At 40.1% G+C, this 26,201-nt stretch overlaps 2 protein-coding genes across 2 annotated transcripts; both read left to right on the plus strand.

Moving 5' to 3' along the window:
- The first annotated feature begins 404 nt into the window (after positions 1-404).
- On the plus strand, positions 405-2,098 carry LOC139114174 (uncharacterized). The gene is made up of 2 exons (XM_070675756.1): positions 405-1,267; positions 1,691-2,098. The coding sequence occupies exons 1-2, from the start codon at positions 945-947 to the stop codon at positions 1,932-1,934; spliced, it is 567 nt and encodes a 188-aa protein (XP_070531857.1). The 5' UTR covers positions 405-944; the 3' UTR covers positions 1,935-2,098.
- A 4,071-nt stretch (positions 2,099-6,169) lies between these two features.
- Positions 6,170-24,026, plus strand: LOC139114182 (tripartite motif-containing protein 2-like). Its single transcript, XM_070675764.1, has 5 exons — positions 6,170-6,312; positions 13,796-14,927; positions 16,967-17,236; positions 20,233-22,103; positions 22,910-24,026. The coding sequence occupies exons 2-4, from the start codon at positions 14,717-14,719 to the stop codon at positions 21,042-21,044; spliced, it is 1,293 nt and encodes a 430-aa protein (XP_070531865.1). The 5' UTR covers positions 6,170-6,312; positions 13,796-14,716; the 3' UTR covers positions 21,045-22,103; positions 22,910-24,026.
- The last annotated feature ends 2,175 nt before the right edge of the window (positions 24,027-26,201 follow it).

Raw genomic sequence — 26,201 nt, forward strand, 5'->3', positions numbered from 1 at the left:
AGTTTACAAAATGCCCCAATCATTTTCGTAACTGGCATATTTTAGCTGATGGCCAGCTACTTTTGCTGATAGCAGTATTTTCTGCATTGGGTGATTATGGCTTTGCTATAATCATTGTTAACGTCTGGAGGGACACGGGGAGAAGGGTTTAGACCTCGCTTAGTATGGGTCACCATGCACCACTACTTCTACTGCTTGCTGGATGCACTGGCGACATAACCTTATCTACCAACCGCCTTCAAATTTACCGTTATCTAAACAACTTGCGTCACCCTTGCCACGTCATTATCCATGCGCATATCAGTATGATCAAAGCCACAGATCGTCCATTTCAACTTCTGCCACGCTCAAGTTCACACCACAAAATTCACCATGCCAAAACCGAAGAAAAGCAGGGGCCCAAGAAAACTAGGGGCCGCGCACAGGCGGCCACCCGTACATCAGCGAGGGCGAAGAGACGCCCAGCGCCCTCGGCAAATACCTAGTACCCCAGTCAGTACCGACGGAAACCACACCAACCAACCCTGCCAGCGGCGTGCCGACAACCGCCACAGCGGCAGCCGATCCAGGTATGTCAGACCACGTCGCCAACTAATAGAAACCGGCATCGCAAGCGCCATTGATTCAATCCGACGGGAACTACGGCAGCCAACTACCAACACTACAGCACCGGCGCCTGTCCCGACGCCCAACCTGCAAGTCCAGCCAACTGATACAGTCGTTGGTGCACTATCACCTGCTTCACTCATCGCCGCCGGGCCGACGACGCTCGCCGCTCCGTCCAGCTCGGTGCTTACTCAAGCCCACCCAAGCAATCATCTCGCTAATCGTAGTGGATATCAACTCGCCATTCCAGCTGCCCCACCCGACTCGCCCACCAGTGGTGGCGCTGCGCACATCACCCTACCGATGGCGGCGCACCTCATAACAACAACCTGGACAATATGGCTGCGCCCTACGCTCAACCCGCCCAGCCAGCCGGTCACAATGCACCGCCATGGCGCCCACCACCTAGCGCCGGGCCAACGGGCAAATCCTCTGCAGCAATACCCCCAGCCGACATGCTACTGCCATACGTCGATCAATCAACACTCAACGCCTTGGCTAACCTCGGTAAGTTCATCGAATTTGGTGACTTACACCCGGATGCCCTAGCTCCCAACTCAACCCAGGCTACCAAGACACAAGTAGCTTTCGATCCAGACAACCGTGGCGTAGCCACATTCACAACCGAGGTGAAGCGGAAAACTATCGACGACTTTGACACCTGGTTACAGTGCTTCCTCGTCTTTTCCTTATATCGAACATTCTACTACCCACATTTGGCGATCCCCATGACCACCTACCTTCGTTTCATCGCCTCCAAAGCTGCCGCCTACAAGCCGGAAGCCTGGCTCACGTACGACAATTCTTCCGCCTGTACGCTGCCCGTTACCCAGACAGGGCCAACTGGAGCAAGCCAAACCCAGACCTCAATTTCCAGCACATGCAAGACCCCCTGCCAATATGGCAGGCTACACAAGTGCTCCGTGTGTAACGCGACTGACCATAATGCTTTGCAACACCACCAAGGCACCAGACAAGAGACCTTCCCAGCCCTTTCGAGGGAGCGACCATCCACACAGCGACAATCGCAATGCTACAGCCGACGACACCAATAAACCTCACTAAGCTTCCAGCTGCCCTGCACGACCACCAGCATAAACAATTCACAGCCAGCCTCATCCACGACCTCACCCATGGTGCCGACATCAGCTCCAGTGAAAACCAAACACCGCGCTACACCCACAACGCCGGTCAGCAACGATCAACCCGGATACCGTCTCCGCCGCAATAACAAACGAACTGCACCTGGTCCACACAATTGGCCCATTCGCCGTGCCACCTCTGCCATGGGATGGCAAGAGAATGGAAAGAGATGTACCCAATATTAGTCGCCTGTTCAATTTGGGGACACGGCTTCCGCGGTGGTGCCGCCACAACCACCGCCGAAGCCGGCTTACCTGGCTGGCTCATAAAGACACTGGGCAGATGGAGGAGTGACGCGTACCGATCTACATCACGACACCATAGGAGACCCTCGACATAGTACCAAAGGTACTCGCAACTTGCCAACAATTTGACGTAGGACTCTGTTCTCGGTGGACAATACCAACGATGTAATGGCGCTACATGAACTATAGAGACATGAAACGTTAGGAACAATGAACATATACTATGAGAAATCTCCCAATGACGCATGGTCAACACGGGGGGGGGGGGGGGGGGGGGGGGGCTGCTTTACTGCCGCACCGCAGTCCCGCGGTTTGGCCATAATTTGGGGGGTACTGTCATGGGGCTGCTGCGGGCGACTGGTAGCACGTTGCCCGATGCACGGTACCAATAACCCGGTACCGCCATCCAGGCCGCTATGACGCCTCGTTGCCCCCGCCATGGCAGTACATGCATAACCCCGGATTTCGGCCAAACACTTGTCTCCGTGTCGTTCCTTTGCGTTAATGGGTGATTATGGCTTTGCTATAATCATTGTTAACGTCTGGAGGGACACGGGGAGAAGGGTTTAGACCTCGCTTAGTATGGGTCACCATGCACCACTACTTCTACTGCTTGCTGGATGCACTGGCGACATAACCTTATCTACCAACCGCCTTCAAATTTACCGTTATCTAAACAACTTGCGTCACCCTTGCCACGTCATTATCCATGCGCATATCAGTATGATCAAAGCCACAGATCGTCCATTTCAACTTCTGCCACGCTCAAGTTCACACCACAAAATTCCCACCCACCCTCCACTAGATAAAAAAAAAGCCTGGCTGCAGGCTAGCAGCACACAATAAAAGATACTGTATGTCTCTATATCGCTAACTTTACATAATAAAGTTCCAGGGGGGTACTGTCATGGGGCTGCTGCGGGCGACTGGTAGCACGTTGCCCGATGCACGGTACCACCCTTACGAAAGATAAAAATTTGCCACAAGTTTGCATTCCTTATTTGTTACAAACTTGATACAAATTCTGACATCCAAACAAGCACCAATCTTGTTAGTCAGTTATATACACTTTGATTCAAACATAGGCTAAGTTTGCAGCAAGTATGTGTGGAGAGTGTGATGAACATTGCACCAAGTTTGTACAGAGAATGTAGAGGTCATTTTGTTTTTGTTTGTATTGAGTGTGCACCAAGCTTGGAGATGGGGGGGGGAATTCAATATCATGGGCATGGTATCTGTTGCCTTAGCAACAGCAGACTACTGTTGCCCTGGTAACATTTCAGGGGATTTCGGTGATTGTAATTCCTGACAGCGTCTTTTTCAAAGTAATGCTCACACAACATGTGGTACATGACATCATCGTGCTGCTACTCCCCATTGTATTGTATACAAATGATAATTTCTAAACTGGCTTATAAATGTACACTCTTTAGATATGTTTACCTTGTGAGCAGCAGATTCTAAAATTCACCTTAGAGTCATGTATCCAGATGTTAGGTTGAACATCTATGAAAAAGTTGAGAGGATATTACTACATCCAACACGCACTCACCCTACGACACATTCAACTATACTACACTGTAAAAAGAAAAAACTTCTCACACAATAAATTTTGTTCACTAAAAAACACAATATATTACTGCAGAATAAAACAGTATCTCTACTATAATAAACATACAATCTTTGTACTTTATACATAAAATGAGCTGTAAAATATATTCTTTTGGCATATATGTACAGTACACTCTAATTCAAAACATTCCCTGACAATGGAATTTAGATTGAAAAATGGTAAATTCTGTCTCTTTAAAGAAGATCATACAGATCACAATTTTTTTTAATGTGTACCAAATAGAAACTGAGTGGTGAAAAAATATTAAAGTGACTAGTCTCATAGATAGTTAACTATGAAAAAGTTATTCAAAAATTTTGTAATTTTTGTGACATATATACTTTTGTTGACGAATAAAATTCACTTTAAACATTTCAAAATACCTTTCCGATTGAATGTACATGGAAAACATAAGAGTTTTAACTTAATGTTGTATTATTACATGTTCAAATCAAAACGCAAAATCATCGAAAAACATTGTCCAGAGCTACAAAAAAAACAAACTTCATGGGATGACCTTGACTTAACAGCGATATTTGAACAGACACTTAGTGTTCAGTCCAACTTCAAAAAGCAAACAACTAAACACAACCACATTCCACATCACTTGGATGATAGATTAGTTCCGCCGAGTCCAAAATATTGCTTCCACAAGATACTGACAACTGTGACAAAAATAACTCTGCCATGTCCGATTTGTCCAATGCACAGCATGCAGTGGAGTTTCTATCATGAGAACCAATGCAATGATCGATAGGGACAGTCTCACTTCTTGTCATCATGATGTTCTCAATGAACAGTGGTTGGTTTGAAATGGTCCTCTGTGGCATATGGAAAGTGTCAAAGCAGCAAACTCTAGCTTGAAACTTAACTGAAATCCCGCGGAATTGTCCAAGGTCATTTGAGTGTATAACGGACATCCATGATCCACTGAATGTGTTTAACTTACATAAACTCTCGGTGTCGAACGGAGGCAATGTGTCCTTCATCAAACAACAATTGTACTCCCAAATCTCTTCTTTGTTCCCTTAATCGTCCGATGACAGAAATAGTCTACAATTTCTCCCCAAAACGGCAGGTAAAAACGTTGTAAATTTGACTGCTGAAGCAGTGCATGATCCATGACTTGCTATGGTGCAGTGGAATTCAAATGCTGGTGTTGGCCAAATTAGCCAATCAAGTGTCTCTCTTCACGACATGTAATCTTGTAAGGTCGAAGTTCAAATACATAATTGGCTGTGTGACCTGTGACCTCGATGCTCTCATTTATCTGAAACGTCAGTTTCTCGAGAAATGGGAGAGTATATTACTTTTTTACCAACTTTTATGCACTTGAAATCAATCATTTGAAGACATTTGGTGTCAGCTGGGATCCATGGTCTTTGGACATGTGTAATAATGCAAGTATCATTTATAGCCGTACGCGTGGCAATGACTTTTCCCTGCTCTGAGCGTACTGGTATGACAGTGTGAATGTGTTTTGGCGGACACATGACAGGTACTTTCAGTGGTTACGACTAGTGAACGGAACAAAAAGTCTTTAAATGGAATTCGAGTACCATTTTTGGATCCTTATCATTTAAAATATGTCCCAGGAAATTGTTTGAAAAATGGCAGCTTAGTTGACTTTTGATGTTTTCATTCATGATGTTGCAATGGTTTGATATGATGGAGGTAGCTACCTCAATGGTTTTTATAAATTTGTGCATTCCACGCGTAACCTAATTCATATGTGTTTAACAACCGAGAGTATTTAAAAAATTTTTGAATAAAAAAGAATTAATTTGTCATTTTGTACAATGAACACAGGGTACATAGTTCGATCATTGTTTCAATTCTGTGACAAAACAGTGCCACGTGGGACAGCTAAAAAAATCTGAAGTTGTACCAAACTTGATTTGTATTTCACATATATCTACAAACTTGGTACAAATGTCACAACTACCATGGTGAAAATCCCATAGTGTGTACCAAACTCGTACAAACTTGGTGCATATTTCACATGTTCAATTAAAGTGTGTATCAAATTTGTAACATATATGTACTAATATGTAGCAAGTTTTGATCTTTCGTATGGGCAATAACCCGGTACCGCCATCCAGGCCGCTATGACGCCTCGTTGCCCCCGCCATGGCAGTACATGCATAACCCTGGATTTCGGCCAAACACTTGTCTCCGTGTCGTTCCTTTGCGCTAATATTGATATATTTTACTTTTGATATTATAAATAAGTGTTTTCCTTCAACTACATTATCTATTTCTTATTCTTCAATCCAGTTATACTCACCAACTCTTTGGACATAAATTATGGTTTCTCTGGCGAGCCATAGTGTTTCTTACAGTCCGCCACTGCTAGGGGGAAGGTCAGAAAGAGAATGGTACCGTCTGAGGTTTCAAAATCACCAATGGTGTGTCTTCATTTACTGAATGCATCACTAGGGCAGAATACTAGTTTCTCTTATAGAGGATTGGCTATCTTTTGTTACTAAGGAAGTTGTCTTGAAAAGGCGTGTATGTGTAAAGGTGAGTTAGGGTCATACAGGTTCTGCCGATATATGCACGCCTATTGTATGCAGCCTATTATATGCCTTGTCATATGCTAATCAGATTTCTGTAGTTGTCCAGTGGAAAATTAGGGAGTAACTTGTGCTATTCCTAAACTTGGGTTTTCGATATATAGGAGTGAGTCGATCAAGAAAAGTTCTGGTAAGTTTCAAAACGTACATTTTATACTTCACATCCAAGGTTTGAGATTTGAACATGTTTTCCTGAAGGTCGAAAAATACGTGGTCTTTTGAAGGTCACCTATCTTCTGTATGAGAGGACAGTGTACATAAGACGCCATGAGTTGTATATGGTATGATATGCAATCACACAGTCTTCAAGGTATATGTACAAACAAATAGCCGTGTGTATTCTACACCTGCAAGAGGAACAAGTTGAACTGGACAGACATACTCCTTGGGTTGATGTATTGTAATTTTATGAGTTTTTGATCATTAGTGTTAAAGTTGCAATATGGATCAGGATTGATCTTCATATTTCGAAGATTTAACTTCATAGAAAAATCCGTAACAATTTCACTTGCAGATTCGACCATTAACAGGAACACGGGGATGACTCTAATTTGAGTAAATTGATTTAATTACCCAATAAATTGCTGTTTTGGGACGTACTGTTTGCCAGAGTAAGGCACAGAATTTGAAACGTCATTTCTACTATTTGAATATGTACGCATGCGTATTTGGTGGATGGTAACGTATTCAAAGCCTAAGCACAAAGGGAAAATATTCCGCCAGGTGTGAACTCATAAATATTCATGAATACAACAAAGTATAAAGTAGTACCAAGGGAACACAAGGTGTCATTCCTCACACAGCCAGGGCCTCGCCAACAGAGCATAGGATTGCTTCTCCTCTTCCAGCAGTCAGGTGCCGCCAACTGGTAAATTTCATGAATTTCGCAAAATCATCACAAAACATGTTTTGAAGGCTGATATACCGATTTTTCGTATTTTTGACCTTGACCCGAAATTTGGAGGGGAAAGAAGAGCTGTTCGTAACTGCCCTCCCACTGGCATACACGGAAAATATGCCCTCCCACTGAATTTTGATGCCCGCTGCCCTCCAGTATCTATAGTCTGCCCGCTCCCCACTCCCCACAACATTTCCAGCTCCCCTCTGCCCTCTCCCCACTACTGAAATTTCCCATTGCCAACTAGATGCCTACTAGGCAACCCAGATCAACGCAAACCGTGGGAGCAGCTGGCAGTATAGCTTGGAACATTGCTCCCCTCTAAGTTAGGGGCTAAATCTCCCCTCAAGTTCTATCAACCACGCCGCTTTCCCCTCCCTCTACGTATCTTCCGGTGCCCACTGTCAAAAATTTTCTCCCCGCCCACTGAAAATAGTGAAATTTCTTCCCCGCCCACAGTAAATATAGATTTTTTCTCCCCGCCCACTGATTAGTTTTGAAATTTGCCCGCCCGCTGAAAAACTTCGCACGAACACCTTTTTGCACGAACAGCTTAGTTGGCGGCACCTGAGCAGTGCTGCTTCAGCGATAACCCAAGCCGCTCCACCTGCAGTTGCTTCGTTTGTCACCGCTCATCAGCCACTCAGAATAGTGTGGCCAAAGTTAAGCTAAAATATTGCGACATTATACGCAACTCACGCACACTGAAAGTGAAATTTGATTTTCGTGAAATTTTAAACGCCATTGTTTCTGAAAATAAGTAGCTCAGTTACTGAAAAAATGGATATTTCCAATTAAAATCGATGTATGAGGCAGGTTTCATTAAAAAACTGAAGAAAAAAACGATAGAAAAATAGTGTTTTTCCTCTCCAAAAATGCCGCTTTGTACTGACCGGCCACAGCGCTCGAGCGGTCGCCGCTCATGGCACGCACTTCTGAATCCAGTCAATACCTATTTCGCAACGGAACTGCTTTCGGGCCCTGTGCACGTTGTCATAGAACTGTGAAACTTGGCCAGGAAGTGGCAGACCATCCATTTACATGTAGTGGTGAGTTTTTGTTATATTCTGGGAATTTTAGCCAGCAAACACGAGGTAAAGTGAGTACGGTAAATTCGGTGTAGATTTTTCCCATTAGATACATATTTTGCCATAAAACTTGTAGCATGCCCTTTTTAAACATCATTCCATCATTTCTGTGAAATATGACGAAAATCTGTCCACGAGCACAAGTACGAATCATAAAAACACAATCGTGTTCATCATAGACCTCAGTACAGTGTGACTCAAGATGGCGGCGGAAGGCAGTCACACTGACACACCATTGACAGCCTGCCTGAGGCTGAAGTTAGGGACAGCTATTTCTTACAATTTCATGGCTGAAAATGAACTGCATTAAAAGACAATTGGCAGTTTAAATTGATTTGTTAGAATTGAGTGTTATTAAATAACATTGTGACAAAATTTCATTGTATTGTGAGCTCTAGTTTTTAAGTTATGTGAATTCAAAATTCATAAAAAACATAAAAATCCATCCATTTTTGATGGTACGGTGCCGCCGCAATTTTGACTAAGTCAGACAAAATATTTTCAATTTTCAACACTCACAGTTTCAAAATCCAAGACTGTGCATCAGTCAAATCTTGATTTTTCCGTAATATTGGGTAAATCTGTGCACAAGACACATAGTCTAATGATTCCATGTGAAGTAAATAAAAAAGTATGGGTTGCCAAACTTGAAGGAATCGGCATTCATTGAAATAATTTTAAAATTTGCCGAAAATTGTCCGCGAAAAAAATGGCATTTTTATTGCTTTAAAAATTCATTACTTTTGATTGGATACAGCTATTTGCATAATTTTTTTTTATTTTTCTTCTTTTACCCCATTCTTGCTAAAAATCCATTTAAACTGTGTGTATAAACAAGAGAAAAAAAATGGCTTGGCCACCCTACTCAGAATGGAGAGTGTCGCCAGACCCTTTGCTCCGACCTGCTGCTCCAACTGCTCCACCACGTGTTTCTAAATCAGCACCCACCACTGGTACGGCTTCGGCCAGCATGAGCAAAGATGCTAAACCCTCTAGCAAAGAAAACAAGCAGGCATGTGTATTTTCAGTCTGAGCCGCTTCTTTTCCGTATTGAGGATATTTTATTTTCGTAGTTATCCCTGTGAGGGATGAAAGGTAAGGTGGCTGCATGCGATGCCCACCCTGTCTGCCCTGCGTGGGAATTGAAAATGTAGTGACTGTGGTCACGTCCATATGAGATGACGTTCTCCCAGGAAGGGATAAAATGTAAGCTGGCAGCATGCGATGTCCACTCTGTTTTCCCTGTTAGGGAATCAAAAATGCTGTGACAGTAGTCATGAACACCTGAGACGAATTTCTCCCTAAGACGGATGAAATGTATAGTAAGGTGGTGCATGCGATGCCTATCCCGGTCTTCCCTGCGAGGAAATTGAAAGTGCAGTGACTGTGGTCATGAAGACATGGGACGAAGTTCTCCCCCAGAGGGATAAAATGTATAGTGACGTCGTGCATGCGAGTTAATTGAAAATGAACACCTGAGACGAATGTCTCCCTCTGGGGGATGGAATGTATAGTGAAATCTGTGCATGCGACGCCCACAGTAACAGTTTCCTGAGAGGAAACCCGTAGACATTTAATGCGTACTATTCTGAGATTTTTTGTGTATGTGCTTACAGATGCAGTTACAACTCTGTGAGTTGCAGAGAAAGTTTGATGAGCTGGAGAAGTCTGCAAGTACGTCATCAGTTGTAGATGCTCTTCAAAAAGTTATGGAGCTGGCCCACACACCATCTTGGAATGCCTGTCCGCAGTTATTGAATGCATTACGTATCCTGGTCAATAGAGCCACTAACATAGTTCAGCCAAAGCTAAATCGTTTCAGAGCTGTGCTTGCTCAATTTGAAAGCAATTATTTTGGCAATGATGCAGGTCATCTCATTGCTTCTAGGTAATAAGGAAGAAGGTTAAATTGCTCGAAGTATCAAAATTTTTACAACGTTCTCAGAAATATACTAGGTTTACTCCTTATCGCAACCGCTTTCAACATGACAAAAGTACACAAAAATTCAATGAGGTGAAATGCTTTGTGTGTGGTGTTATTGGGCACATTGCAAAAGATTGTAAGAACAAAAAGTAGAAAGTTTAAAAGAAGTTTGCAACTGTTTTGTACTTTTCGAGGAATTTAATTTCTCGTTAACTTTCTTGAAGATTATTAAAGCATAAATGCACAATAAATATGATATGTTGTGTTATGTATTGATAGTGGTTCCCAAGGGGGGGGGGGCGAATACCAAAAGCCCTTGCCTTACGGCTGCCTGCCATTTGCAGGATCCTGTCTTGGGGTGACCTCTGTACGTTTCACTAGGGCTCTTTCCCCTTTTTACCAGTGTGAAATTCCTAACTGGGAGATGCTTTATCCGATTGATCGCAGTGTACAGGGACGGACAACTTTTACCTGGGTAACTGTAAAGGGCGCCCCAGGCATGGATTAGACACTTCTGTCCCCAGTATAGAAGCAGCTCTGGCAGGAAGTAAAGTCTCCCCTCAAGACTTGAATTTTAGAAACCCCGATGATTTTATTGCTGGAGAAGTTCATAATTACTTGCCAACTAGGCATTTATTGACGCAAAATCTTGCATTTTGAAGGGAAAGTTATGATCACCCATCCCCGCCTCCTGTGCTGCCTCCTGTGACACTGCAGAATAACATGTCATATAAAAATTTTGGAAAGTCTATTGCATCCAGCATTTCTGACAGATTGCTATCGGGAGCAATATTGGTCTGGGGTAAAGTTGGTAGAGATGCTCCCCCTACATTAGTTGTGCCTATCACTGTCGAGCCCAAGAAGCCTCGTATGTGCATCGACATGCGTTATTTAAACCTTTGGATAAAAGATGTGCATTTCGGTTTTGATCAATTAGTTGAAGTTACGAGACCTCTTGAGCCAGGAGATAACCATTATAAATATGATGATAAAAGTGGCTATGATCACGTAAAAAGTTTCGATAACAACAGAAGGCTTTTGGGCGTCCAGTGGGCTGGAACATGGTATGTCTCTTATATGCTCCCCTTTGGATGGAAGTTGTCTGCTTTTGCTTACCATACTTCAGATACTTTAGGCTATTGCATCACTAGTTATGCCAGGTCTCTAGGAGTGCCGTGTTTGCAATATGTCGACGATAGACATGGTGGCCCATTAGTTCAAACCCACGATTGTCAGAACCGTCGTAACCGAAGGGAATTGGCGGATACAGCTGCATTCATCCTCGCTAAATTGTGTATTAACGCCGGATATTTTTTGGCCGTGCACAAAAGTGTCCTGATACCTGTCCAATCACTTGTAATGTTTGGTTTTACCGTTGACACAGTAGCAACGGCATTTAGAATATACCAGAAGAAAAACAAAAAATCTTTCCTAGAGTTGCTTGGTATCGTCCTGAACAGCCGAACTGTATGTTTGGTTATGTTGCAACGTATCACATAGGCAAATGCATTTCATTCACACTAGCAATTCCATGCACTGGAATCTTCATTCGCCATATGGCAAAGGCAGTAGCACAAGCTGAATCACGGTCAAGTTACCTCATTCCATTACGAATGATCTTCGTAATGAACTCAGAGAATGAAAAGACATTATCAGTCTAGCAGCTACTTTTAGGTGGCTTCCAGAACATCACTTGGCCATAAACATGTTCACTGACTCCAGCTCATATAAATGGGGGGCTATGCTGGCCAATATGATATTGATGTAGAAGTAAGCGATATGTAGGGCGAAAAGTGGCGTAACGTCCCCATCATAATCAAGGAAGCAGAAGCCCTGCATCGAGCTTTGATAGCATGGCAGGGGAAAATAAGAAATGTGTTTGTAGATGCATATGTCGACGCTATGCCTGTGGTACAAGCATGGAATAAAGGTATACCGGGAGCAATTGGTCTCCTCAACTCAATGATATCATTAGAAAGATTGTTTGGCTCTGCCTTGACAGTAATACTAAACTATCTATATATGTACAGTCGTGTAAAAACCCCGCTGACGCACCGTCAAGAAATACTTAATTGGTGCATGCATGTCTAGTCGAGGAAAAATGGAAGTACATCGACGCCATGTTTGATCCCCATGATATTGAATACAAAACTCCCTAGGTTTATTGTAAGCCAGTTTCAACAGCCAGCCAGCGAGGAAGTGAATTTTTCAGCCATGAATTTTAACCGACGGACAGACTGTATGGCAGTGTACCCTCCATTTAAAATGGTACACTGTGTAGTTAGACATGCAATTGAGAATAAATTTGACGCGACAGTAATCGTACGAAAGAGAAATTATCTTGACCCAGTGTGGCTTTCAATTCAGCGTTATGCCATAAATGAGGTATTGATCGGGAGAATAGGCGAAAAGGGGTTTATTCTTGCTCCTACCAGATATGGGTATTACTTTATTCAAAGCCAAAGAACATAGTGAAAATATTCTGCCAGGTGTGAACTCATAAACATTCATGAATACAACAATGTATAAAGTAGTGCCCAGGGAACACAAGGTGTCATATCCTCACACTGCAAGGGCAGAGTTAAATAATATCACATGAGAGCGAGGGCAAGATCACGATTTATTGCCTGCCCAAGGAATGGTGGTCATGATCGAAATATTGATGATGCCCTCGCCTACGGCTCGGGCATCATCAATATTTCGATCATGACCACCAGCCCGAGGGCAGGCAAAAAATCGTGATCTTGCCCTAGCTCTCATGTGTTATTATTTTTATTACACCGAACAAACTTCTTCGAGTACAGTTCGCCTTTCTGCATGAGTCCGGACCTCAGCGTAAAATGTTGTCAGTGCCAAGTCTAGGGTTGCCGCTGAAAGTTTGCCGATCTCCTCGGTCGCGTATCCAATTTTGTTGCTTGCATAGTCGCTGAACAGAGAAATTGCATTCCTTGTTGCCATTTTCGTTCGTTTGCTGTTTACTTGCATAAAAATATCGTCTAACTGTCCGGTGACAGCTCTGCATGACATTTTGCAGCGATGGTAGCAAGTACAAGCGAACGACAATTTGTTATGCGCAGAAAGGATGCGCAGTAAGTAAAATGACGTCATCCATGTAATATCAAATGCAGAGGGCATCATCAAGTTCGCAGAGGGCATCATCACGTTCTTTTACATGTCACGTGAGTCGTGTTTTACCAATGGCAGTGCACGCTGAATGAGTGAGGTGTAATGATATACTATGGGGAACTTTTTGTAGTCATAAGGCCAAAAAAATAAAGATGTTTTTTTCTGTGCGTATGTTTTCCCGTCCACCCTCCCTCAGAGCTTGATCGATACTTTGCTCGTGATATGTCGCATCGATGCTCGCATCCTATCCAATCCTTCATACAATAGGCAATATCATTGAGCGAAGTGATTAGGCACATCTTAAAAGTTCGAAGTGCAGGGTGGATAGTACATGTGCTAACTATACGGCGGGATCTCTGATGCTGATTTCAGTAGATAGGAATACAAGTAGGTACCAGGAAATAAAAGTAGCCCAAAACTCTCATACTGTAGACCTTAATACATACCAGGCTGATAGAGAATATTTAGCTGTATATCATGAAAAGTTCTTCAACAAAATGAACTGTAAGATATTCATAGAGATTTGTGCAACATTTATAGGAGTTTACATAAACTGTGTTTGTTTTATTATTTTCAGTGAACTCCTTTGAGCAAACACCGTCATGGATTCATCGTTAGACTCCAGAGAAAAACTGTTGGATGAAATTGATGACAAGGTATTGCTGTGTGCAATTCGTATGGAGCGTTTCAAGTCGCCGAAAATGCTGCCTTGTCATCACACATTTTGTGAACATTGTCTCACAAAATGGGTCAAAGCAAATAATGGTCAGCTGGTATGTCCAACATGCAAGAATCAATGGCCTTTACCCTCTGGAGGGGTACCAGCTATCACCAGCAATCGGTTTTTGAATGACCTTTTGGAGGTTATCAGCAGCAACGCCCGTCCTGAAAGCATAGCTGAAATAGTGTGTGAAGGGTGTAAGAAACCGGCAAAGTACTGGTGTGGTGACTGTGGTGGACATTTTTACTGCAATCTCTGCATACTGACTCATAAAGTAGCGTCAGTCTTGCAAGATCATGAACCAATGACAGTTGCAGAGTACAATGAGAAGATGTCAACACAGCACTTCAAAATGACTCAGCCAAGATTCTGTGCTAATCACCGTAGTACGTAATTAGAATTCTACTGTGATACCTGTCAAGTGCAAATATGTCTCAGGTGTACAGTTGTTCCGAAATCATGAAATGTTGTCACTAGAGTCAGCACTGGAGAAGTATATGCCAGATATGAAAGCATACTCACTGAAAATTTCTCAGAAAGTTAGTGATTTAAAACTAAGAAAGGACAGAGCATGTGGTGTCTGACAAGACCTGGATTTCAGCAGGTCTACAGCTGAACAACAAATTAATACGCTGTGTGAAAAATTAATTGATGAAATTAAAAAGCAACAAATGAAAATGCTTGGTTAAGTTGATGATATCTACATACCAAAGTTTAAACAATTAAAGTGATGCCAATATAGAACTTCTGGAACATATAATTGCCAGTGCAGAAAGTATGCTTTCATATCTGAACCATCTCTTGACTTTTGGTGGAGCTGTGGACATCATGGCGGCACAAAAACAGATGAAAGATCAACAGCAGCACTATGATGATCTGACCAATGTACCTTGTGGTGACACTGACAGTGATCTGGTTTTCACAGAAAATCCTGACTGTTTACAGATTGATCTTGGTGTTGTCAGAGGAAATCATCTGACCACACAAGGTATGTTACCATTACCAGTAAAGGTAATTTTTAAAAAAATACCGCAATTATACGGTGTCGCTCACATTTGATCAGAATTGATATATGCCAGTATGGGTACCAAAGATCAACAATAAATATTGTTTCTATCTGTTCAGTGCAGGAAAATTCTACGTTGATGTTATTCAATGATTTCTGCACAGTACAACCAGAAAAACAACAAGAAATATTCAACCAGAAAAACGAGAATGACAAAAGTTGGACATGATGTTACAGAAAAATGGATGTTTTGATCAAAAAAGGGCAAAAATTGTCCCAAAAACAAATATTTAAATTTCACCACATTTTTAGCTTGTCATTATAATATGCTTGGCTGGAATCCGGCAATCTGATTGGCTGGAGCCCAGGTTTATATTCTCAACAAGAAGACCTGCGCGCCGCGTAACATTTTAGAGCTCGCGCAAATTTCGAACGCCAACTTGAGAGATCAACGCGCCATAATGTCGAACAAGTCTATGGCTTCAGATTGATTTTGATTGTAAAATTTTAGTCTAGTGAAGCTTGACGAACCAACATGTGAAGAGTTTCTGTAAGCAGCGGAGGCCATGTAACAACAACATAATTTTTTAAAGTTTTATGAGCGTTTTTTGGAGTAAAATTCTTCAAGTTCGATGTCTAATCGCGATATCGATGCGTTGCGTAACCGTATTTCATGAATTCAACTGTGCACGCGCGCGCATTCTGAAACGTTCTTTTTTCGAGTTTGTATGAGGCTGGGCGCTCCGCGATCCTGAACTCTCGTTCCAACTTCGGCCCTAAATAACGAAATTGTCCACTTGTTTTTAACTTTAGCATATTATAATGAGGTTATAAACGGTGCGCTCGGGTATTTGGTTGCGTATATAAGACCTCTGGGGTGAAAATAAACAATCACCGAGCTTCGCTCGGTGATTATTTCCCGCCAAATATGCTAATTTTCACCCCAGAGGTCTTATATCCGCAACCGAATACCCTCGCTTGCCGTTTATAACCTCTAAAAAGATGATATAAAGAACAAGGCCATATTTATGTTGTAATTACAGCATGCAATCTTATTTGTGCTAGTGATATGGATGTACATTGTATCCTCAGACAGCGTCGAACTAAAAAAAATTACAAATCTGAAAATTTACTCAGAGAAAAAAATTAGCACAGCTTTTCTCATTTGGAAAATTTTTTTTTAGAAAGTAACAATTGTAAAAAAAATGTTCGCAATTTCATTGTGACCACCCCTCCCAAGATCTAATGGTCCGTCCCTTAGCTTGAGCAGGTCTGTTAATATGTAACAGTTCATAAACAATCACAGGAAATGACTCAAGGTCAGTGGAGTATCCTGTTTCAGTCATTGGCATGCCACCACTCATGACCATTTGCAGAATTTCCCTTTTTCTTACCTCATTTGTACATTTTTGACACTGATGTGTTCATTTGAACAACGTCACATCTCAACCCCTGCATCTACCTGTTCATCAAATACTGAGATGGTAGCTTGATTAGGCGGTATGGGAGCTTTTGCGTGTGACAGACATACATCCGCACATACATACCCACATACATACAGACAGACATACAGACGCCACCGACTCACCATATAAGCTCTTTTTGGTATTTATATAAATACCAAATATGAGCTAAAAACTTGGAGGAAATAAGTGCAGTGGTAATTTCTGTTGAGTTTGCATCAGTATTAAGCAGGTCATGAAAATATGTTGGGTTTATTGTTGGTTGTATTGAAGCAGTTTACATGATTTTATATGCTTATACATACTGGCAAACAAGATACATTGTAGCTAAACACACACACACTTACAAGACTGACATTTGTTTTCGTATTGGGTGCTTCTTTTCTCTAGGAAGCACCAGATATCTGTTAAGGGTTATGTCAATAATAATAAACTTGTACATGATAATTGCCACGGGTGAACATGGCTAAATAAGCATTATAAATTTAATATGATATTGCAGAGTTCTAAAAACACCTTAAGTTACAGTACCAATCTATGGCTTTAATATGTGTGCAGGCAAAGCAATAAAATCTGAAGTAGAGAGGAAAGGTGGAGACAGGATGGAGACAGTCACTCGCAAGAGGGAAAAGGGAAATGTGACTAAACCTGGTAACATTGGAGGACGCGAACGTTGTGTTGTTGAAAAGAAGCAAACACAGCCTGAGCCACTTGTAGTACGAGCCAAACATCATCAGCCAGCAAAAGAAGTCCAACCAACAAAGAGAGAAACAAAGGCTACTAAAACTAAGCAAACAAATCTGCCATGTGTGTTTGCAGATTCACCAGGTAAGTGTACCAGATCAGGGCTCGAAATTAGCGGTAGTCCCGCGTCCACAGACTACCAAATTTTCCCTGGGGCTACTAAAGTCCATGAAATGGTAGCCCACCCGGACTAACAAAGCCCGGGACATGAAATACTTGGTGTGCGATGTCCGTCACTTTGGGACGAACTAAATGCAGTCAACATGCAGTTTCATTTGTTTCATCTGTGAAGAGTTTTTTTCCTGGTAACTATTAAAATTTCCATTGTTATGTTGTTGTTTTCACAAGATGCCGAGCGCTTGATACCAGAATGCTGAGTTGCTTTTCCGTGTGTAGTCTTTGCATGCCAGTTCACACTATGCTGTTGGTCGGCGGCATACAAGATGTACTTGTGTCAAGTTTTGGGGTTTTGATGCTGAAATTTCACAAACTGTCACTTCTGTATCAAGAGATTGTGTAATCAGTTTGATTTGAAATAGTAATATAAAACACTGAGTCAGTTAAGCTTGGCTGAATTTCGCTGTCTTTTATCTATGATTGTCGATCAGTATCATTGTATTACGTTCTGTATAGAGAGACTCGGGTGTAACAAGGCATACCAGTTCATAAAGATCATGAGAATATTTTTTTCTGTTTTTCTTTACTCAAGTTACAATTTCTTTGGATGTGTAAGCCGATTTTGAAAGCGATCGAAAGTGTTAAATGTACATAAATTAGCATAAATCAAGCGTTCATGACACATAACATGGGGTTTCTCGAGTTGAAGTCCCTAGTTTTACTGTTAATTTGTGTTTCTGAACCGGGGCCTATACTCGGACGAGTACAAAATCCCTAAACTAAAATATCCATGGACTACCAGCCATTGTCACTGGGCTACCAACTTCAGAAAATGGTAGCCAAGTGGACTACCAGGGTAAAAGTTAATTTCGAGCCTGCAGATGAAGTTGATAGTTATTTAGTGCAAGACCTAACTTTTGATACTTTGACTGGATTTTTCATATATGGCAATCGATAAAGGGAAGGTGAATGTTTGGTTCTGGGATTTATAAAGGCAACATTAATCAGGTTGAAAGGAATTAACATTTCTCACTTAATGTCATGCACTGAGCTTGATTACAGCACTGTAATGTGGTAAGTTACAGTTAATAATAATAATAATCTTTATTACGGTACCCTTAATCATATTAATATTACAATTCAGTAATGAATGTACATCTAAGTTGTGCTGTGATAAAGGGTAAACAGAAACGGAAAATAGCAAATGCTAGTCTAGTCCGTTCCCAAAGCCACTTTATGTTAAAGCAAGAAAAAGAAGAAGAAACAAGCAAAACTGAAGTATATCGAGGGTAGTGTAGCACGAAAGTAGCTGGACTGCAAAGTAACCTCATTGTTACAAAGTAACTAAGTGAATAAAAGAACAACTACATAAATAAATATATAACTAAATAGATACATTACTAGTAAGTAGAAATACGTAAAAAGAAAACCATAAAAAACGTATAGAAAAAATATATATATATATTTAAATATTTAAATATATATTGTTGTTGTGTAGTGTATACACATTATACCGGTATAATATAAGTTGATAGCACCACAACTATGCAGAAAGAGAGGAACTAGCTGGAAATCATTGAAGCAGATTAGTTTTTCAGGTTAAGCCAGATAGGTAGGTTGGTTACTCATTTTAAGTATACCAAGATGAGTAAATATTTCCTTAATCGAGTGAATGCAAGCAGAACTCATGAAGTTTGTGGCATCTGTTCCAAAACTAATGATTCTAGGTGAGAACAATGGCAAATCGTTCGTTATCAAAGTTAGTTTTTTTAAATTATCAATGCATATTGTTGCCATGGTAAATGGGCATTAAAATATCAAAATAACAATTGTTAGTCGAGATTAGAATTGACCCTGTTAAATTGCCATTGTGCAGCAGTTAGATTTATATCAATATCCATTCTCAATATAAAGTTACATTAGGAACCACAGCTTATTGTTATCACATTTATTTTAATTTCATTACATTTATTTGCTTTCGACCTTTGACCTCTTTGACCTTGCGGTCAACTGGACAACGTCAAGGATAAATCTAGCACAAAAGTTATACAACCAAACAGGTATAACCGTATGTCTATTTTCAATTTAAAAGCTACATTAGCAAATACAGCTTACTGTTACGAAGTGAATTTCAATTTTACTGTTTATTTGCTTTTGACCTTTGACCTTGTGGTCCAGTGGACAAAATCAAGGACAATAGTTTAATGACCAAATACATTTAGCCTTCCATAAGACGTTCAGTGATACGTATCCATAGTATGTGTCTTGTGATAAAGTCTTGATATGAATGTACTTGAAAGACTAACATTTCTTACACTCTGAAAATGATAATTGTAAGAAATACAAATTTGTATCATTGCCATGGTAAAAGGACAGTAAGCTACGGAATAGCAAAATTAAGAAAAGTTTAGCATTTACTCTGTTGAATTGTCATATTGGTGAACTTTGATTTACATCAATATCTCTGTTTATAATTCCAAACCATCAGCAAAACACAGCTTATTACTAGTATTAGTAATTCAACAACTGCTTTGCCAGTTTTAACCTTTGACCTCTTTAACCCTGTGGTCAGTTTGAGAAATTTAAGTCTGACAGGTCAAGGTCCTAATTCCAGACAGATAACCCAACATGTTTAGCCTTCCACAAAAAAATCAAACGAAAGTATCCATAGTACATGCACTCTGCAAAAATGGAATTTCTATTCTTAGTCTAGAATGTTGAAAAAACAAGTTTTACGACCACAAATTTACATTGTTGCCATGGTAAAAGGACATTAAAATATGGAATTACAAAGATTTGTAAAATAGAGTATTTAACTTGATGAATTATCATTTTGACGCATTTTGAACTGTGTTGATATCTATTCTCACTTTCAAGCTGTGTTTGTGAGAACAGTTTGTTACACTGCAAATGCATTGTAATTCCACTCTGCTGATTGCTTGTTTTAACCTTTGACCTTACAGGTGACTGGTCAAAATTCAAACTGGAGGGTCAAGGTCCTAGTCCAGAACAGAAGTTCAACAATCCACAAGGTTCAACATTCCACAATGACAAACTTCTGGTGTGTGACAAAGGCAACAATGTTGTTCAGATACTGAACAAAGACTCCACATGTGAAAAGGTGCTAGGAAGTTTCAGCGGTCAGTTGGCCAAACCATTCCAGCCACAGTCTGTAGCAGTCTCTCAGGACAACCACTACTACATACTTGATGACAACAATTTGCAAATTATTGTCTGTGATCAAAATAATAAAGTTATAAGAATAATTACTTTACCTGGAGACACTGATCCCAGGTGCATAGCTCTCTTGAGAGGGTTTGTTTTGGTCACTGATGTCAAAGGTCATAGGTTACTCAAGTACACCCAGATTGGTCAGTATGTTGGAGAGATTGGTAGTCTAGGTCATGGCCGTACAGAATTCAACTGTCCCTTCTTTGTCGCTGTCAACAGTAGGGATGTCATCATGGTGTCTGACTGTCGCAATCACTGCATCAAGTGTTTTGATGCTGATTTCAATTACCTGTACCAATACGGTGAGGAAGGTTACGGCGATAGTCAGCTGTACTGGCCATACAGCATTGCCGTTGATGGCGCTGACAATGTTTATGTTTGTGATCACTGCAATGATAGGATTTCGATTTGGAGTCGAGATAGGACTTGTATAGGTCATCTGTTCAAACTTGAAGTGAGCAACCCCCGGTACATTGCAGTCAGCCGAGACAGAATCTGTGTTAGAGGGTGGAATGACAAACACATCACAGTATTTTCTAAGTAGACAGAAACACCAAGATGATGTGTATGTCTGCATTTCATCAAAATATTGCATTTCTGTCAAAAACTTTTGGCGCCATGCAATTTTCCGATTATCACTCAAGCGTGACGACGAACGAATCGCACCGTTTACATCATGTTTACATTCCAAAAACCATCTATTTCTCACATTTAGAAAGATAGTTTTTGCAAAATATTATTCTATGTTGATGTCGCCTCATGTCTAGAGTAGATATAAGCCCAAATGATGTTGTTTCCTGATAATTTTCACTCAGAAAATTTAGGAACTTTGACAAGGGGGTACCTCACAATCAAGTTACGTTTCCGTATTTGACACGCAAGGCCCAAGGCGCAGCGTGATGCAGTTCTGTGAACAGATGAAATGAAGTTGAAAGGATCACATTTTGTAGACAAAATACTGAATGAATGCTGTATATTGGTGACAATCGCTTCACCTCTTGGGTACAAATATACCATAGGTGAGGTATTTGCAACAATTTACAGATACAAATATGTATAATTTTGACGTGACCGGTGTCTGAAATGCAGCGTACACCCAGTGTGTGCACTGCATTATTACTGATCTCATCCTAACTCCACTATGGCACTAGACTTGGGCGAATCAACAATTGTGCGTGCAAAATGGATTTTGAAAAAATACCTGTGCATCCGGTGATGTCTCTTTTGATCTGGGATGGCAATATTTCCACTCAATAGTTATTGATTCTGTCATTGTGAACGACAAAAAAAAATGAGAGAGAGCCAGCACCGATCGATCCGACCCCATCGCGGTTTACTGAGCATATGGCTGAACTCAAGTCAAGGTCATGAGTAGAGGGCGCTGGTTGGCCCATGCATCACAAAACCAGAGCCAACAGCGTACTGAGATGAGAGATGACATACGTGAAGCTTTTGAAGCTTTGGGTAGCAATTTTCAACGTTTTAGAGAATTTGAGTGCGCAATATTGTAGTTTACTCAATAGTGTAAATGTACAATTCAATTTCTGTCACAACATATGAAACACGACCTTGTTCACTTTTGTTTGTAATTCGAAACTGTACTGTAGATTATGGAAGACCGGTCACGACATGCGACATGCGAGTTTTTTTTAACTGCGACCTGGGAGTTCTTAAACTGCGACATGCGAGTTGCAATGGCGTTTGCATACATGTCATTTCGTTCTCCTCCTAACGATGGATTACAGAGGTAGAGACGAGCTTATTTCTGCATACTTCTACAATGAATACACCGTGGGAGAGATAGCGGCCACGTTAGGACTCAGACATGTATGGAAGACCGGTCACGACCTGCGACATACGACCTGCGTCTTTAAACTGTGATCTGCGACCTAACCCTAACCCCTAACCCTAACCCCTAACGCTAACTAACCCTAAGTTATGCCGTGACAATTTTTCCCTCCCTTGGCCTAACCTCCAGGGTTGAAAGCGAAGTAAGGCTTTTTACGAGAGAAAACCTAACCCCTAACCCTAACCCTAACCCTAACCGCAGATCGCAGTTTTAAAAACTCGCATGTCGCATGTCGTGACCGGTCTTCCATAGTAGCTAGCTTATAGTAGCTAGCTTATCACTATGAGTGTCGAAGAAAAAGTAGAAGAGATGAAAAAGATTATGGAACAGAATTTTCTAAACCTTGCTATATTTATAAGGAATTCTGGTGTTTGCTGACCCCTCCAGTAGCTACCTACAGTTAGGCCTAGCTGTTTACAGTCAGAGTTATAAATTGTACTTCAATTCAATTTACTTGGATTTTAATATCCATTTGATGGTGTTCAGTTTTGGACATGTTGTTCTTTCATCTGAAATGTACCATACCACACTCTCTGTCAGTGTGTGTTGAGTAACAAAAGATTGATTGATTGATACTACATTTTTGTGAAATCGGTCTGAACAAAGTTTCGCCAATATTGAAATAAGGACAAAACTATCCGTCTAAACAACGTGAGAAATGTGATTTTTTTAGCTGACACCATTTTAGTAACTATCTTCAAGTCCAGTAGTAAGTTTGCCTTGAAATGTGATGTAGCCTTCATCTACAGTCGAGTCGGGTCCGTCGAATCGCTCTTTTGAAGTTGTAGTTGACTTTTTGTCGCAAGCAAGAAGCATTTTCTTTTATATTAAAATGTTTTCATATTTTCTATCGAATAAATATTCAATCGGAAAGATTCTAACACTCATGCCTCTTACCATACAAGAGCATGGAGTTGAGTTTCGGAATTTCGCTTTCTCATTCTGATCTCCTCGTCAATCGGCTTTTTATGAATAGCGCCCTCTCAAGTTCAGTTTGTATAAGTTCTTTCGTTTGGATTCGAAGTTTATTTAGGCAAGATCAACGATAATATCATGCGTTTAATACGTTGCCATTAAGCGTACTTCACAGTTTAGGAATATGGTACAGTGGGAGTGAATGTGTAGAAGAAAACTGTATCATTATGACTAGATATGATGAATACAACAGGTAATTTTAGAACTAAATAAACGGTAGTCTAGTAAACGGGTGATGGTTAGTTTCTACAGTTGTCCTGTTATTTTTCAGTCTGTCTGCATTTATACCTTTGTCATTTTATTTCTATTGAAGTTCCCATATAAAAGTTCATATAACTCTAAATATTAGTCTAATGTTAGTTGAATATGCTGTACTTTCCTGTTCTTTCTTGAATTTTTCTATCAAAGTGTTTTACAATTTACACTATTAAACACGATTCTCAGTGATGTCACAATCTTTAGGTCAAAGGTAGTCTTGCCTGTGCGAGTGGAAATTTAAGTCAGTACAGACTTTTGAGAGGTTTATCATGGCAATTACCTTTATGTATATTATCTCCGTTACTTGATCATTGAGACTTTTGGTGTGTGGCATTGTGGTACTGGTGACTTTGCTTTTTATCATAAAAATTTTAAAACAAGTCTTTCTGAATTATATTCTGATGTATAAACTCTATATTTGCAAATAAAACCTTTGTACGTTGATTTTCAGTTTGCTTTATTCACACCAAACATACACAGCAATGAATGACCAGATTTAACGGCTGGTAGATTTTTTCCACCTTTGTATCTTTTGACTCCACAATAATTTGTACGGCATGCATTTGTGAATTAGCATTGGCTGTAGTTTCATTCCTGCAAGTTCTATAGCTTGTCAAAGTTTTGCACTATTATTAATAGCTCTGTCAAGACCAGCAAATTTTGTGACCTCATCAACAAAGATTATTACTGATAATGTATCCGATTATCCAGCATTTGGGCCCAAATGTTTTCTACATCTACAAATTCCCTGGCATCGCCAAAACTATGAAATCGTAGCAATAATGCACCCCCACGACCCATATCAAACTCCAACAAAATTTACACTCCATAACGTATCCGGCTTCACTTCGTACATTATGTCGTGTAAAGTTGGCCTTTGTCCATCATGGGCCTGGAAGAGGTACATTATTGCTTAATCATATATTATCAGCATTATTAATTTTAGTGTTTTATCAATACATAAAATGTCAGTTGGTTGTGAAATAAGAACTTATAACTGTGTTCTGGCTTACATCTCGTTTAATTCTGATCTTCCAATATGCACAGCATTCATGTTTCTAATTTCTACAGACAGTACAACAATCAAACACTGCAGTCCAACTTACGCATTGATGATTGAAATACTTAATGTTTACAAAGACAGATTGTTTTGATGACCTTCAATGACCTTTGTTTCATTGAAATTAAACATACAGGAAAGAAGGTTAAAAATAAGTAACTTTGTCATGGTCAATGTCAACAATGGGATACCAAGCATTAATTGCATAACAATAGCCGACTGGCTGACATTGTTAGACTGTATTGAGATCAGAGAAATGTTCGTAATGGGAGCAGTATGTGGTTTTCCTACTTGTCCCAAAAGGGTTGTAAAGGAGATTTTCTAACAGAAACCATGACCTCAATTAGAATTTTTTTTGATACATGCATACAAACATATAGAGACCAACCTTTTCTACCTAGCAGATAAGCTTTCATTGTAATATAAATATGAAAAAATGGGAGCTAACTAGGATATATGTAAACAGAAACTTCCATTCTTGTGTTTGTGTAAATTTTGCATTTCTTTAATGACAAACAACTTATCATACATTCCGGTTACTAAATGTGACTTAAAATACATAAGATTGAAATGAGTCAGAGTGATGTGAAGTTTTGACATTGTCAACAGCTAGCAAAGGACACAGAAAATTGTTGATTTTATTTACTTGTAAGCCTTTCTTTCCTTCTGTCCTCTAAATTATTCATGGTTATACAGCCTTTAAGGTAGAACACGCTATCAGGACTGATGTTTTAAGTCAAATTTTCATAATTTCTTTCTGGGCTAGTGCTTGAAGTTCTTGCAGTAACTAAAGTATAAAACTGTGTTAAACTTTATGAAAATTGAAAATTTCATTTTCCCCAATAGATTTAACACAGCTGGAATGGCAGCCATTTTCAAATTTCAACCATTGCTAGTTATGTGGTAATGCGTTTCAGAACATAAATTTGTGCAGCGTCGACCCCAGTTTTTATTCTTGCTTTGTTAAGAGAATGGTTGAAAGTTTCTTTACCTAAAGTTTTTAGGAAACGTTTTTGTGTTCTTATTTCGAGGTACATACAACCTTTAAAAGTTTGACCCCAAAGGCTAAATTAGTGATTAAGTTACAGAATAGAGGATAAAGATAATTACAGGTAACACAATATACAAAGTACATTTAAGTTTGAAATCAATAATTTAGCAAAAAATATACATATTGACAATGAGGGCTTAGATGCTCAGTCTTTCAAATTTCTCCAACACACACATAACTTGATTCAATCATTCAATTTCCTAACTTCAGTATACACAACAAAGTCAGCCAAATCAAAGAAAAAAAATTTGGCAAATCGACCTGAATTGTGCAGAGGAAAGCCAGACTCATTAAAAAATATTGCACTATATCCTCTCTCTGAATTTTCTTCCATGAAATGCAAAAAACGGAAAAAAATATCTTAAAAATTGAACCTCTCAGATTTTTTTGTTTGTCCAGATGATGTATAAAAACAGAGCAGAGCTCTATCATATCCAAAAAGTTTTCCAAATTTCGTATATACACATATCCATTTAAAATTTTGCATGAATGATATTTTACAAAGAAG

Source organism: Ptychodera flava, chromosome 16 (assembly GCF_041260155.1).
Source record: "Ptychodera flava strain L36383 chromosome 16, AS_Pfla_20210202, whole genome shotgun sequence".
Lineage (NCBI taxonomy): Eukaryota > Metazoa > Hemichordata > Enteropneusta > Ptychoderidae > Ptychodera > Ptychodera flava.